The sequence below is a fragment of the Populus trichocarpa genome, chromosome 8 (genome assembly GCF_000002775.5).
Source record: "Populus trichocarpa isolate Nisqually-1 chromosome 8, P.trichocarpa_v4.1, whole genome shotgun sequence".
Classification (NCBI taxonomy): Eukaryota; Viridiplantae; Streptophyta; class Magnoliopsida; order Malpighiales; family Salicaceae; genus Populus; species Populus trichocarpa.
Window position 1 is genome coordinate 13,984,885 of NC_037292.2, and position 15,342 is coordinate 14,000,226.

Consider the following 15,342-nt stretch of genomic DNA (forward strand, 5'->3'; position numbering starts at 1 on the left):
CTTCTAGGTGTTTACTCGATAATCCAATTTTTTTTTTCGAGTCAATTCTCAAATCAAGTATACCAATCATGTTGTAAGTAAGATATGTATTTAAATTTTTATCCATCAAGCAAAACTATATATAGCAGTTGTCATGGTTAAATTATAAATAAATAAAAAAAGTTTAGCGTCATAAATAAATACAAGTAACCAGTCCACCAAACATAGTAGAGATATAAAGTCATTACAAGCTGTTGTTGTTGTTTTTTATTATTATTATTAACGTGGTTGTCCAGATCAGATTGCGCGTACCTCGACTAATTCTACAAGTCCTAAAATTAACAACCATATAAACTTTTAGTGGCTATTATATTAGTAATCATGCTACTCGAACATGAGATAATAAACAGAGCAAGCGTTTATTGCTTCCTTGGTTGCTCACATGACAACTTTCATGAATCAATCAGCCTCCTGATTCCGTCATTGTTGCCACTATCAAATTTTTACTGAAGCTCTCAAAAGAGACATGATCAAGAAAAAAAAAAAAGGTCAAACTTCAAAAAATTCTCTGCTTTTAGGGTAATCTCAAGTGGTTCTCTAACATATTATTTTTATCGATTAGTTGTCAATGTATTAATAAATTATCTTTGTTAATTTAAGTTAATATAATAGTTAGATTGTTATGTAAAAATCATGAAACTCTCATTGCCTCCATAAAACTTATTTAATTAATTAAAATCTTTCATGTGTTAAAGTAGACTATAGAGAAAAAAGTAAAAATTAGGGTTTTTTTATATATTATCTCGTGAATTTTATATTATACAAAATAAAAAAATTAGAGAATTAACTAGTTTCTTATAAATAATTTTTTTAAAAAAGTAAAATTATATGAATATTATGCAACTATTTAATATTTTGTTAACTAAAAACGAATGCATGGTATGATTGAGAATTTATGGATATATTGAGGATTTAATAATAATATCCTTAAAGGTTAATCACTTTTATAAGATTTAATATTTTTTTTGTTTTTACCTAGGTATCCTCGTACTTTTTTAATGGGTGAGACTAGTCTCGTTCGATATTCGTGGCTGCCCCTCCCAATAAATGCATTTTATAGGAATCAAACTTGTGTTTTCATCCTTACAAAAATATAACAACGCCTTAACTGCTAGACCAACATTTCAATAATATTTACCAAAATAATATAATCCACGACAGCGTTTGCCAATTAACATTACAGTATTATCTACATCATCTAAATCCGCAAAGTGGAGAAAGATGATTGGCAAGTTGGTCAAACTTTGAAGTTTATTTCATCTTTGTCGTGTTTTATTTTCCAATGACAATGCGTATTTATTTTTAATCATTGTTTTAAAATTAGGATAGGCTCGGCAAGTCACATGGGTATCGAATAATCCAAGTAAAAAAATAAATTTATTAAATCCATACAAAGTTAAATTGATATACAATCAAATTGATTTAAATCTATCATTCATTAATTTTTAAAAAATTAATTAAAATAATATTGTTTTGATTGAAAAAATAATTGAATAAATCCTTCCAACTAATAACCTAGATTTGATCTATGATTGAATTTCAAGTTGAATTTTAAAATTAAATATATTTTCAGTAGATATTATGGATTGATTAAAAAACTGAATTGTTGTGAAGTGTCAACGTATTCTCTTGCGATCTAGTTGTTTCCATTATTATTTGGTTTCTACCTTTCGGTGTTCCTTAAAGTATATTTATCTAAAAATATTAAATTAATAATTTTTTAAAAAATATATTTATAGATATTTTGTCACGAGAATGGTAAGATCACAAGAAAATAATATTAATTTAGTGCCTTAAAAACACCATCAACCTTACCAGACACGCACCCAACTTTAATTAATTATTTTCATAATCTGAAAGGGGACAGCTGGACAGAACAAAAGATACGACTCAATTCTCAAAGGCCAAGCCCCAGCCCCCTTCCTCTCCCTCAAAGCCGAAAGAAAAAATCACAAGTCACGTGGCCGGTTTGGCTTGCTCGCATTGTGACCTGTGAGGTGTTGACACCAGACGTGGAGAGAGAATCCCTACCAATTTTATTCTCTTTGTTTTTTGTTTTAAGGGATGGTGGTGGTGTGTGTATCATTAATAAGCTTCATATTCTTCCCTTCTTCTCTTTTCATTATTCGTATGCATCGTTGAGGATATTGTCTGATGCGAGATTTGGGCATCCTTTTTCATTACTCTCTCTTGATACCACGGGAATCCGAACTGAACACGACTTTTTTTTTTTTCTCATTAGTATGGATGTTTAATCAGCTTGCGTGCATCTCAGCTAATCTTACGAGTCCTTAAATTAATAATCATATAACCTTTAGTGACCCTAAGATTTGTGAGAAGTAAATCTAAAGTCTGACTAGTTAAACTACATCTCTTCAAAGTAACACAACTTCTTTTATGCATTTGAGTCAAGATGGTCAAATGAATAGTGGGTTGACTTGTTAAACCGAGTCATGTTTTATAAAAAACCACCAAGGATTTAACTCGACATATTAATCTTTAAACCGATCAGAAAACCAGTTAATGTTTTTGTTTTAAAAAGACAACGCGACATTGTTTTGACCAAAAAAAAAATCTGGGTTTGGTGTACAAAAGCATATCATCCACCTCACACATCTTCCAAATCACTTCTCCTTCCTAGTACTCATTCAAATGTTAAGCTTTAAAAGGGCGTTGGGGGGGGGGAGCAAAAAACCATTATTGAAGCACATATTTTTAATGCATCCTCTGTATTTCAATTATTTTCTAAGAAGCTGGCTGTATCTACAATGAAAGGAAAATCACGTTTAAAACCGTCAGGACATGATTACAACTTGTAAAATACAAAATGGATCATTTTTCAACAATGTCTAGTAGAAGATTGTAATTGAAAAGAACAATCAAGTACAGCCCACCAAAACGATCGACAACCCACAGCCACAAGTAACATACAAGGAGCGTGGAGGGCATACAGTGATCTGCTTAACATACCTTACAACTCCTCCTACAATATCCAGGAAGACCTGAAGATCCAACCATGTACTCGACGTTTTTGGTGCATTCTCCAAGGGCGGCCCACCTCCCACAACTTTCATTCTGATCAGTGCAATTCCCACCAGCTTCCAAGTTCTTGTCAAATGAGTCTACATGAATCCACTTTGTGGCGGACCATTTCTCACCTTCAATCACAGGGCACCCTGCGTGGATGCTGCTTGTGTCTGGAACAGCAGTTGGATAGAGACTGAAGAAAAGAAGCGCATCCCCTCTACGTGGTTTCACTAAGTATTTCCAAGGTGTGGACAAGAAGACAAAGGAACACATTAACTGAGTGCAAATGCAACTCGAGGAATACAAGTTATAAAACCATTAGTAATCTGTGTGGTGGCTCACCTGCAATTCCTTTCCTTGCACATTCAGAAAGGTCTTCATGACTAACAGAAGCTTTACGACGGGGAAGTTCCTGATAGCAAGTCATTTTTTGAAAAACTTGAGTTAATTCTTGTAGAGTATTCTCTCTGCCTCCCATTCTCAATGTTACTAACTTCAATTTTAGAGAAGTGATTGCCCAATTATGTCAGTGAATGCAACCAATATTGTAGTTAATCCAAGAGATATGTTAGGCCTATCAGCATGTGTCTCATGCAGACAGCCAAATCCAGAAGGTATTATAGACAAACAAATTCTTTAGCACCGTTAAACTGAAAGTTCTTGTAAACTGGATGAGCACAAGCGTATCCACAATGAAAAAGGACAAGGAGCTTGAACTTACCTCAGCTGAGGGGAACACTGTTTCACCACCCTTTTCCACATCTGTAAGATACATGAGTACAGTTGCCACCCGGTGTCCACCACGGGCAATATTAACCTTGTCAGAAAAGTAATCGTAGTGGGGATCATATTTCTGCCCATGCTCATATCTCAACACTTGTATGTCTTCACCATTCTCTGACCAAAAGAAATACAGATCACTGTTATGCCATTTGTTGAAAAGGGAGGGAAAGAGTAAAAATCTGAATTATTGCATATGTTACATATTATTACATATGATTAAAAGATGGTTAATCTTTCTTGTTTGGTAAATAATTTCTTGCACAAGAGTACAGCTGAGAGAAGCAAACACTACAGTAACTTCAGGATCTCATAACCCGTATACCAAGGAAGAACAAACCTTTAAATGATAGACCACAACAAAAATTCAAGTGAATTTCACGTTCTTTTTTTTTCCTTGTTGCTTTACCAGTAAATTATGATTCATGTATTTGAAAGCAGGGCTTTCTTTGGAATTGAGAGTTCTTTGGCAGATCATTTACAACCCCAACCATCTATCATCACTTGCATCCAAAACATGTTCCAGCATGACCGCCTAGTATCTCCGCAGGTCAATGACAATCAATATTAGGATTTTGAATGTATAAAAATCTTAGAGATTGGATAGCACTAGGCATCAAAAGTGAAAGGTATAGTCTTGAAAGCAAGTTTGTAACCAAGAAGCTTCCTGATAGGCTCTTCTACAACACTCAAAAGCTGTTTCACAATGTATCACAATGAGCAGCAAGAATCTCCTTAAAGGTAAGGCTTCTAATACAAAATGCACCCCTCAATCTTAATCATTATTAAGTGGCACAAACATTAAGGGAAAAAGAAAATGGAAACACCCCTTTTTAGGCTTCTAGTGAAGTGAGCTTTAGCATGCCAATATGACCTTAAAGGCGTGGGGCTTGGCATTACGTTTCTCTCTCTTTGGAAGCCTGCATCCAGGCATCTATTTTTAAGAGACAGAGGAGTGCATGCATAGCAAAGTAGAAATCATATCAAGAAAGAATTCCATCACTTCCACTTGAAAACAAAATGTTGAGCTCAATCGACCACTAGAATTTTTGGGAGCAAAAATGCTTTATATGCATTTTTATAGAGGTAATGAAGGGTAAAACAGAATTGACTATATGCAAGAGCACACATTTTACGTTCAATAGTCTTGCCCGCATGCGGGAAAATAGTGCTTTTGGTGCAGGCTAGGTATGGTCTTGGCAGCAAGTTAAGACCCAGGCTTTGAAGGCAGGCACAGCTCTGGCAAGTGTGAGCCCTAATATGCCCTCATTGAGACCTAGCCTTGCACGGCCGTTTTCAAACACATAAAATTGAACAGAGACAATCCCATATTCCTAAACAAGCAAGAATTACAGTGATGAATTCATAACTGAAACTGACACTGTAGTATGTGAATGTTGGAGTGAGAAATTAAAAATATCAGTAAGAGTTAACAAATGTGTCCAAAAAATGAAAGAAAAAGATTATGATAGTGAGATTCATTATAGTGCACTGCACACCTCTTGGAAGAAAAGTCCATGTTGCAATCTTGTCCTCTATACCAGCAACAATTGGATCCTAGAGAAGGATAAATTAAAATAAAAGGCAAATTATAAGGCTTAATTTGACAATTATCTTACAAAAATAGGACTATAAAAAACAAAACCTTTGCTTTAGTGATAAACATTCCAGAACTGGTTCGAACTTCGCTAAGTTTACTCTTTCCACTCTCATTATCAGCCACTGCTGATCTTTTCAACTCCGATTTGGCCTTAGTTTCACAAAAAAAATCAAAAGTCAATTAAGAGAAGAAGATACTCTTTTCTTGAATATATTAAATTAGGACTCACCAGAGAAATCAAGTGATCGCATTCTAAGTCTGTTAGAAATCCTTCGTACACAAATGCCCTGCAAAGCCATCGTCATTATTTTTAATTTCATTTTAGATTCTGTTTCACTAAGGAGATGAATGTGTGAAATTTCTAAATCTGAGAGAGAGAGAGAGAGAGAGACCTTGGCTTCCAAGAGACTTGTTTGACTTTGGCAGGGTTGATGATGGAGCTGGAAGTACCTGGATAAGAGATGGATTTATGGAGAATCGAAAAGATCGACAGTAGAAACAGGAACTGGCGAGGGTAGATCGTAGTAGCCATCAAATTTGAGAGAAGAGAGGATAGAGAGATTTCCTGGGAAAATGTTTGATTTTTCTAGTTCCTTTACCAATCTCGGCTCGTATTTATGCGTTTTGCTTGGAATCAAAACGGCGACGTTCTTTCCTTTTATAATTAGGGGTCACCACTAACAAATCTATTAAGGGGACAAAAAAAAAAACCAAGGCAAGGAACTCACACGACTTGTCATGCTTCCAGTTAAAATCACGATCCAATTCATATAATATTCTTGAATTCTTTTTTCTTAGCTACAGGTTGCGAGTCGAGTTATTTTTTAAAAATTATAAAAAATATATAAAGATATTATTAATATATTTTTTAATATAAAAAATCAATAATATGTTAAAAATTTAATGCATATTAGATGGTACTTTTTAAAATATTAAAAAAGTGACATTTCAAATAACTTTATTTTTTTTAATATTAATACGATGATATATCGGATCAATCAGGACTAGCCATTGCTAATTTACAAAACTTATAACCCGGTTATGAGAGCGTGATAATCTTATAGAAAATAAAATAAAATATATCATGAAGCTCAATTCTTAATAAGTAAAAAAAGTTGAAAGACAAAAAAAAAACGGCTTGAGTCAACTCAAGTGAACCCTCTAAATCTGTGAACTGAGATTACCTCATATAAAATAATTTGAAAAAATATACAAAGAGCGACTCTAAACCAAATCATTGTTGAAGAAAAAAATTGAAAAATAGATAATTAAAAAAAAATTGAGTCAATTCGTGAAAATTTGGCAAACACGCGACATGATCATATGACCATAATTACTTAATATTTTAACAATATTTTAATATTTTATTTATTTGATAATAATATGTATTCTTAAGCTAGCCTACACTAAATCAAAACTAAGTTTCATTCATAGATGATTTTAAAAACATGCCTTCATATTGGTTTGGTATATTTAGAAAAATTTAATAAGTTATTCTTGATAATAGGATTGAGTTTTAAAAATTATGATAATATATATATATATATATATATATATATATATATATATATATATTATTGTTTGATGAAGTTAGAAATAACTTCAGATTGAATTTAGGCTTTTCATTTCCATTAGACTAAGGTGTCTAAGGTTTGATCATTCCACCCTCTTCTACAAAAAAATATAACGGATCTTTGAATGCTTAAGTTAATAAGTTGTTAGTGGGAAATAGTGCATGTAAAGATAACAATAACGAAGAGTGTATGAGGGTGTATGTTGTGTGACCTGTTTTGTGATCTTATGTGTTGTTACCTAGTGACTCAAGGTATTTATATATCTCAATCACATTAAATTACCTCATAGAGCATGGAGTTGTTGATATCGTGTGGAGTAATGATGAGAAACAATTATTTATAGCATACAAGTAAAGTTGTGTAGGCATTGTACTAAAAGGTTAGTTGTTGTGGCCATAAGTAGAAAAGGTTTTCGCCCTCAAGTGATTGACTAGAAAATTTGACATCGTACTTACATAGCTAACGATGAGAAAGCTATGTGTCATATTGACTTCTTGAATATCATAACACTATATTATTGTATGTGATAACATTGAACTCGAAAATTTATATGAGATTAGGATTCAAATTTAGTGGTTCGAGTCTTTAATAATAGTTGTTCGATGTTTATTGTTGGGAGCCCAAAACATAGCATGCAGGGCTGACTACTTTTTATTTTTATTGTTGTTGTTGTTGTTGTTATATTTACGCCATCGGTGCTGAACTTTTAAACTTGGAAAGATGAATTAACACAATATTTGAATTGTGAAATCCAAAAAAATAAATTAATTGTCAATTATATAACAAATGCAGATAAATAAGTGTTCACAAGAACACGAGTATAGATTATGGCTGAGAATGGATAAGAAGGGAATCCCTGGTAATTAAAGGTGTGCTATGTTATTCGTTATTCATAACTAGTTCTTGAAATACAATGGCTAGCTGGAGACATCTCACCGTTAAACAAATTCCTACTCAAAGCTAAGCAACTAATTTGTTGTTTAAGTCAATGAACATAGTTCAACTGCTTTACTTTTGATTAGTAAAAGAAATGTCATTAAGTTTTGAATTGTTCTTAGCACTTCTACTCATAGCTAAGCACACATCTCCAGGACAGAAACATGTTTGATTAATATATGGTCTGAAAAAGTATTTCCTTTCCTGGCTTCATTTTGTTTTACCGCTGTTCTTCCAAACTGTTTGTTTTAGTTCCATAGTTTTGGCTCCAATGCTTATGAGTCTTGTCAGAATAAAGATTTATAGTGTGGAGAGAAAGGGTAATGGATTCAATTTCGGTGTGGCCTGGAACCACCTCCACCCTTCTGTTGATTCCGATCAGTTGTTGATCGGTCGTGGTCTTCAGACTTTTCATTACAGTTAACCAAAACCACCATCTGTTGATTGAGATGGCTTAGATACTCTGTCGGATTGTATTCATCTGCATCAAACAGATCCGCAACCGAGGGTGTCCTTTGGTGTCGAGACCTTTGTCGTAGCTTCAACTCTATCAAACTGCTTTCATCTCCTTCTAAAACCCTTACACCCTGCAGAGAAATCTTAATTTAACAGAATCGCATAAGAACTTTGTTGAAGCATTTATAGAGGAAGAACTATACTTGGCTCATCTGGGGTCTCTCCGAAGGAGACTGGTCAATGCATATACAAGCTGCACATGCCACATGATCCATTTGTTCTGAATCATAGGCATCTCCGAGAGTTGGATCAACAAGCTCCTTGATGCTGTTTTTCATTAGCAAAGGTTTGGCCTGACAACAACATTGCTCTAAACTGCATAAATTCTTGCTAGAAATACAATACAACAGACTTGAAAGAATCCAATCACTCAGAAAGAAGCTTACGTGCCCACATTACAAGACTTTGCTGTGAACTATCTAAAGCTTGCCTTACGGTAATGAGCTCTAACAACAGAACCCCATAAGCATAAAAATTCGTCTTCTCATCTACTATGCCATGCGTGAAGAATTCAGGAGGAAGTTAACTGTTAAGATAAGAAATGAGATCAGATTACAAGGCAAGATATCTTGAAGATTTAGAGATCATGCCAAGTTTTGGATTACAAACCCAAACGTGCCTTCAATTTTTGATACAGTGTGATGAGACCACTCCTCTGGTAACCATTTTGCAAGCCCGAAATCTGAAATCTAAAATAATTCGAAGTTCATATGTTAGAGATTAAGGGGAGATTTAGGTGTTGCATATTACAGCAGCAAGAAATTAAGTTTCTGGCACTCCTCATGAAGATACAGAAGGCCCTGAGCAGTTCCAAGAGCAATTTTATATCTGATTCGCCAGTCCAGCTTTTCCTTTGGGCCTGGAAACATTTGGTAGGAAACAAATTGATGGTGGAAAACTTGTGAGAGGATAGAACAGACCATAAAGTAAAGATGCTAGGCTCCGTTGGTGGACAATTCAAGGACAAGATGCATTCTGTTACAGCTGGAATAAATAATGGTTACTGGATATTCTGTTAGTAGTAACAGAATGCATGGCACGTGGAATCAGTTACAATCAGTTAGTTGTTAGTTGATTAATAAGCATGGAACTCATGTTAAGCTGGTATATAAGGAGGAACAGTTGACGTATACCACACGCAAAATAATAATAAGAATTCATTCTTCTGAAATCTCAGTCTCTTCTTCTCTGTTTCTTCCATTTCTTCAGTCTTGTTAAGCCAAGCTTAACACATTCCTCCTTCAATTCCATACCCAATCACTTTAGCAATATTAGGATGGTCAACATGGACTATAATCCCAAGCTCCGATAAGAAATCAACATTCATTTCTTCCGGTGAGCCTTTGGTCAGCCGTTTAATTGCAACAAGCTGCCCATCTTCCAATTGCCCTTTGTAAACTTCAGCATAGCTTCCTTCTCCAATCAATTTTTCTTTATAAAGGAAGACAAGGTATCGTAAGCATATTGAGATCGAGACTAGTACAACTACATAAAAAACAGATCATTGCATTTGGAGTAGTTTCATGCTTAACCATGGAATTGGCTAATAAAGTTTCCGAATCGTAACCCCAAGAAAGTGAAGAAAAAAAGAAGCGTAAATCTAGATTCTGAAAGAAGCATAAACCTTTGCTAAAAGTATCAGTTGCAGCCTGGAGTTCTGAGAGCGAAAAGTTATTCCATGAAGATTTGAAATGGCAGAATTCACCGTCTAGTGGAGAATTTAGAGTAGGAATAATGGCCTCTCTAAATTTTCTGCTTCTACTTCTCCTTTGACTTAGCTTTGGTACACCTTCCTTTAGGGGAGGGAGGGTATGAAAGCTCGGTGCAGGTCCCTTTCTAAATACACGAAAGAAATCACGCCAAGGGCAGGAGCTGTAGTGGCATTCGGGTGGCATTCGGTTGCCCTTCGGAGATTGAAGTGCTGGCCCTGGGAGATTGTTTCAGATTCATATCTATTTGAAATGCACGAAGAAGTTTTAGATTCTGTGCTCACAGAGCAATCTTCTAGAACTCCCCCTGGAGAACACTCTTCTGTACCATCCTTCCTCTCCTTTTGCTCCTCCTCCACAGTGAAAGATTTCATATCTGATGCAGAAGCATTCAAATAAATAACAATCGACAGAGTTGCATCAAGACTAATAAAAAGATAGTAACTAGGTATGATACCATGAGGCGAAAAGGAGTAAGAAAACCTTGATCGCGTTAATCGTTTGCGCCCAACAGGAATGATAGCTTTCTTTTCATGATTTTCTTCGAAAGTGTCCTGGGAACCATTGCTGCTAACACAGAAGAATGTGAGAAAATCCAGTGGGTTAAAACAACTCATGATAACAAGAATTAATGCTAAACATCAACAATTATAGATTAAAGGCCAAGAATCTCCCATGCATGACACAAACTTCATTCCTTGAAAAACTTTTCTAGCCCCAGCACCAAATTTCTATCATCATCTCATCTTCAAAATTAAAAATGGCAACTCTATACAACTAGTAATCAAAGGAAAAAAAAAAAAGAGTCATATAACGAAGCATAAACACGATTGGTTATAACATTCTTAAATTCCAACAAGAACCAAGAGAAAAAAAGAAGCTGTTAAGGATATGAAAACGTACCACATAGAAGTAGAAGGTTCTTGGACATCTTCCATGATGTTTCTAAGAGGTCACCAAAGCATAGAGACGATACAAAACGAAAAGGGCGACGGAGGAAACGCGTGTCGAGAGACAGACAAGACAGAGAGATGAAAGTAGCGGCTGTCATGATTTCTCTTTGCTTCTCTAAATATTCCCATTACTTGACATTTCTTTGCTAATTTTTATGCACAAAATTCGGCTTTTATCTGCCATTATTTTCACTCTCTGATTTTTTTTATTGTTAATTAATACAATCCTTGATAAATAAATAAAAATTAAGCTAACCAGCTTAATTTTATATAGTTGAAAAACAAATCCATAAAATTAGTAGATTGAAGAAGGCTTGTGAGTAGGGTCGATTCCAAGGAGTGGCCCTGGCCTCCCAAGGCTCAAAACTTTTGCGGACTCCCCTTGTCAAAGTATAATATATTTGGTCCTTTTTGTTTCAAAACTCTTAATTTAACCCTGAAAATGTAAATATTAATCTTTTTTCCTTGAAAGAATTATTTTCTTGGCAATTTTAACCATACAAATATAGAAATCAGCTCTCCATATTGAAAGATATCAATTTGGTCCAATTTTCTCAAAACAACTTTAGTCTAAGCTCCAATATTTTATTTTTGTATAACATATTTATGTATTTTCTTATTAGGGGAGAAGAAGTTGACCCCCCCTGCACGTCAGTATTCTCCTCTCTGCTTGCTCGGGAAAATCTCTTGTCTTCTCTTCAGGTTGTAAAATGCCTATCTCGCAGCAAAATGTGTACTACTGCTGTATTATTTATGTGATTCTGTCTAGATCTCATCACCAAGCATGGAATCACTCTGTCAAGCCAAACATTCGAAGGCTTATTAATCAAAATAGATTGCTTAACCATTCCATTTTTTTTATATTTCCTCCTGATCTGGGAATTACAGACAGTCATAATTTATCTTCTTAAACAATTATGATGCTCATGTTTCCTGCCTCAATTTCATGAACGGGAAAAACACAAAAGATCCAACCATTTCTGCAGCCTAATTTTATACAGAGGGGAGATCGCAACGATGACAGTACTAACATGCTCCTTTATAAAGACAGAAATTGTGCATGTGCTCCAGATCGTCCAACAACGTTCATCAGAAGTGATGAATTTGACGGTGAATCTGTTAGGTATAAAGAAACGGAATGTAAGCAACCAGATAAATGCACACATAAGACCTTCGTTGGCTTTTGCAGCGAAAAATAAAATGAAAAAAACGAAGAAAGGACTCTCCTTCCTGGTACAACTATGGTTAAACGGAAGCTATAGAGTGGTTTGGCTTATATATTTTAGAGTGCTAAATCGGATGATTTGTTTGATGCTGTTTTCATATTTTCCTTTTATAAATCTTGCAGGTGTACATGCTGAAGGTTGAAGGAGCATTTCGATTTTTACCCCATCCAGTTCAAGTAAAGAATGCATTAGAGGTCGGTTCTGATGAGTTGGTTATCAAAGCACTGCTTGTTAACATGGAAGAAAAAACAATATCAAAAGGAAAAGAAAAACCTTTAGTAGAAAATTAACAAATACAAATGAAAACACTTGGTATATTAAGATGATCTTTACCGATATAATTCTCTATCCCTATATTCATTGGTAAACATAAACAGAAAACTTCTCACGGTATATACTGAGGGAATAAAAAAAAAATCAAACAGTATGATAATGTGTAGCTTTTATAGATGATATTGAATGTTGTCGATAATGCCATCAATGATATTTAATTTATGACCTGGCGATAGACCCTCCTCTCCCCTCCCTTATTTCTTCTTCTTCGTTATGTTTTTTTTTTTTTGCAACAAATAGTCACCCCCTCCCTTCAATCTTAACAGAATTCAATTTCCCGCAACAAATTCGGTCACCACAACACTTAGTTTTTCAGCATTCGTGTTCTGATTCAAATTTTATTGAAGATTCTTCACTTTAAGTAAACAAATCTATCATTTTTTTATTTGAACTCAATTTTAAATTGTTAATTTTTTTGCAAATTTTTTGTAGTATATGTATTTTGTTTTGGTGTTTACTTGTTTTATAGTTTTTTTCTCATACAAATTGGTGGTATAAATTTATGATTTATACATGTTAGAGTTTGTTTTAAATTTTATAAAAAGAAGAAACATATCCTTTTCGTCTTGACTATTTTCATCTTTTCTATTTTCAAATAGTATCCAATCTTATATTAATATTAAAATTTTTCTCAATTTATCTTTGATGAAGGTTATGACATTAATAAAACCTAAACCACGTGAGAAAAACATTATAGATATGTCTTAGAGTACTGTGGATTTAATAATGAAATTACACTTTTTCCCTTGACTGGAAAATCAAATTAATTGGCTTTGAGGGGTAAAATGGTCTTTTCACGGGGTTAATCTGTCATTCTTATTTGTTTCGGGGCAATACTATCTTTTACTTTTTTTAATAATAGTAAAATCACTATATAAACATTAAAAAGTTAAAAATCAAAACCTTTGATCTAGGGGTATTATAGAAATTTCATTTCCCAATAAACAATGTAATTACTCAATTGCCTTTATCATCTAATTTTTTTAGCCTTGACTTTCAGGGGCTTAGATGTAATTTTATAATGATTTTTTTTGTTATTATTATTTAATCCTAGAGGCATTTTAGTATTTGTATAAATAAAAAAGGAAAAAGTTATTGACACTTCCTAATATTTTTATAATTTTTTTAATGTGAAAAAAAAAAAAAAGTCCGTTGAATAGTGCAGGTAAAAGAAAAAAAAACTAGTTGTTATGAAGCTATGAACTGGACTATGGATACGTATTTTTTTTACCTAACTACCTAAGAAGCAACCTAAGCTTGCCTTCGCAGGTTATGAGCATTCTTTGTCTCTAGTTACTAGAAGCCCAAATTCAGGCTCCAAAATAAGTCTCGAGGTAGAATTTTCACATGCCCGTTCAAAGCTTGTCATCCATATTTTTCAAGGGACCAGAATTAATCAGATCATTGTGTCGATTTTTCTCGGAAATTGACTACTTAACTAATCAAGACTCTTTCTTTCCTGACCAAGAACCGATTGTGACTTTTGATTTCAATGAAATGATCGATCATCTTTGCCCTCTAGCAGCTGGAATTGTTGGGGCCATAAAATAATGGATTAAATTATACGTTCCATGCTACCATGACATGCAAAAGGTCTAATAACGGAGTTATATCTTGGAGAAATTGAAGAAGAATTGGGTTTAATTATAAAATTATAATTAGAAAGATTAGAATTCGCTACTTAATATTAGATTAATTATGTAAGAAGAAGACATATTATTCTTAGTGCACCTTACAATTCAAGGTGAATCTTTTTTCGTGAGAAAATCTCTATCTTATCAGATTAAATCCTAATAGTTATAAAACTCTAATTTTAGCATCACATTTATTTTCTAGTTTATATTTTTAATACTTGAGGGTATATTTTACAGTGTAATTTTATACTCTTAAATATTAAAGTCTACAGCTAAATCCTAACCCTCTGAATAACAAACTAATTGTTGTGGGATTTTTGGTATTTTGGTTAAACCCTAATGGATAATCATAAACTAGTTGCTCTATCTATTTTGTATTTTTAAAACATGATAAAAATATTATTTTATCCTTTTTATAAAATATGCATGAGAAACCTTTAGGATTTGATTGTATGCACGAAAACAAAATATTTTTTTTGTTTTTTTGAAATGAGAGATTTTTTTATTTTATTTTTTGGATTTTTCAAAATTTCAGAGAAAAATCAGATATTTTTAATAATGGGTTCATATCTTACAGTGTAAGTCTACGACCTAATATTAGGCAAAATTGTTGGAAAAACACGTGACGAAACAAATAATTTCAAAATAGTCCTTGAAATTTTTTAGAATTTTTTAGGCTTGTTTGGCTAAACATTGAAATAAAAACAAATTAAAAACTAAGCGAAATGTATTAGGGTGTGTTAGGAAAACATACCCTTAATCTAAGGGCTTGCACTGGTTGGGCCCGATACCTAAGCCTAGTCCAGTTGGGTTGAGCCAATTGAAGGTTCACCAATTTTTTTTTTTAAAAAAAGCAGATAGGCTAGATCTAGCCTAGCCGTGTGGGCTGAGCTAAGGGTCAAGCCTACATAACTTAGTCAATGGTAATCATTGCCCAGCCCAGTGACTAAGTTGTGTAGTAAACATGCAGAACGTGAATTATAATTTATATTTTACGTGTTTACACATAAAAGAA

At 33.7% G+C, this 15,342-nt stretch overlaps 1 protein-coding gene and 1 pseudogene across 1 annotated transcript; both read right to left on the reverse strand.

Annotated features, from left to right (window-relative positions):
- Positions 1-2,751: 2,751 nt before the first annotated feature.
- Positions 2,752-6,045, reverse strand: LOC7469094 (probable prolyl 4-hydroxylase 4). Its single transcript, XM_002312684.4, has 7 exons — positions 5,839-6,045; positions 5,676-5,733; positions 5,492-5,596; positions 5,346-5,403; positions 3,788-3,963; positions 3,409-3,478; positions 2,752-3,296 (listed from the first exon to the last, which is right to left on the reverse strand). The coding sequence occupies exons 1-7, from the start codon at positions 5,976-5,978 to the stop codon at positions 3,001-3,003; spliced, it is 903 nt and encodes a 300-aa protein (XP_002312720.1). The 5' UTR covers positions 5,979-6,045; the 3' UTR covers positions 2,752-3,000.
- Positions 6,046-7,852: 1,807 nt separating this feature from the next.
- Positions 7,853-11,054, reverse strand: LOC18101714 (receptor-like cytosolic serine/threonine-protein kinase RBK2; annotated as a pseudogene).
- Between the last annotated feature and the right edge of the window lie 4,288 nt (positions 11,055-15,342).

Bases quoted from the DNA above. Each gene is read 5' to 3' on its own strand.
- LOC7469094 (XM_002312684.4), bottom strand. From the start codon at position 5,978: ATGGCTACTACGATCTACCCTCGCCAGTTCCTGTTTCTACTGTCGATC. The intron at 5,734-5,838 runs GTCTCTCTCTCT...ATGGCTTTGCAG, and splicing joins CAAGTCTCTTGGAAGCCAAG to GGCATTTGTGTACGAAGGAT. The intron at 3,297-3,408 runs GTGAGCCACCAC...GGAAATACTTAG, and splicing joins TGCAAGGAAAGGAATTGCAG to TGAAACCACGTAGAGGGGAT.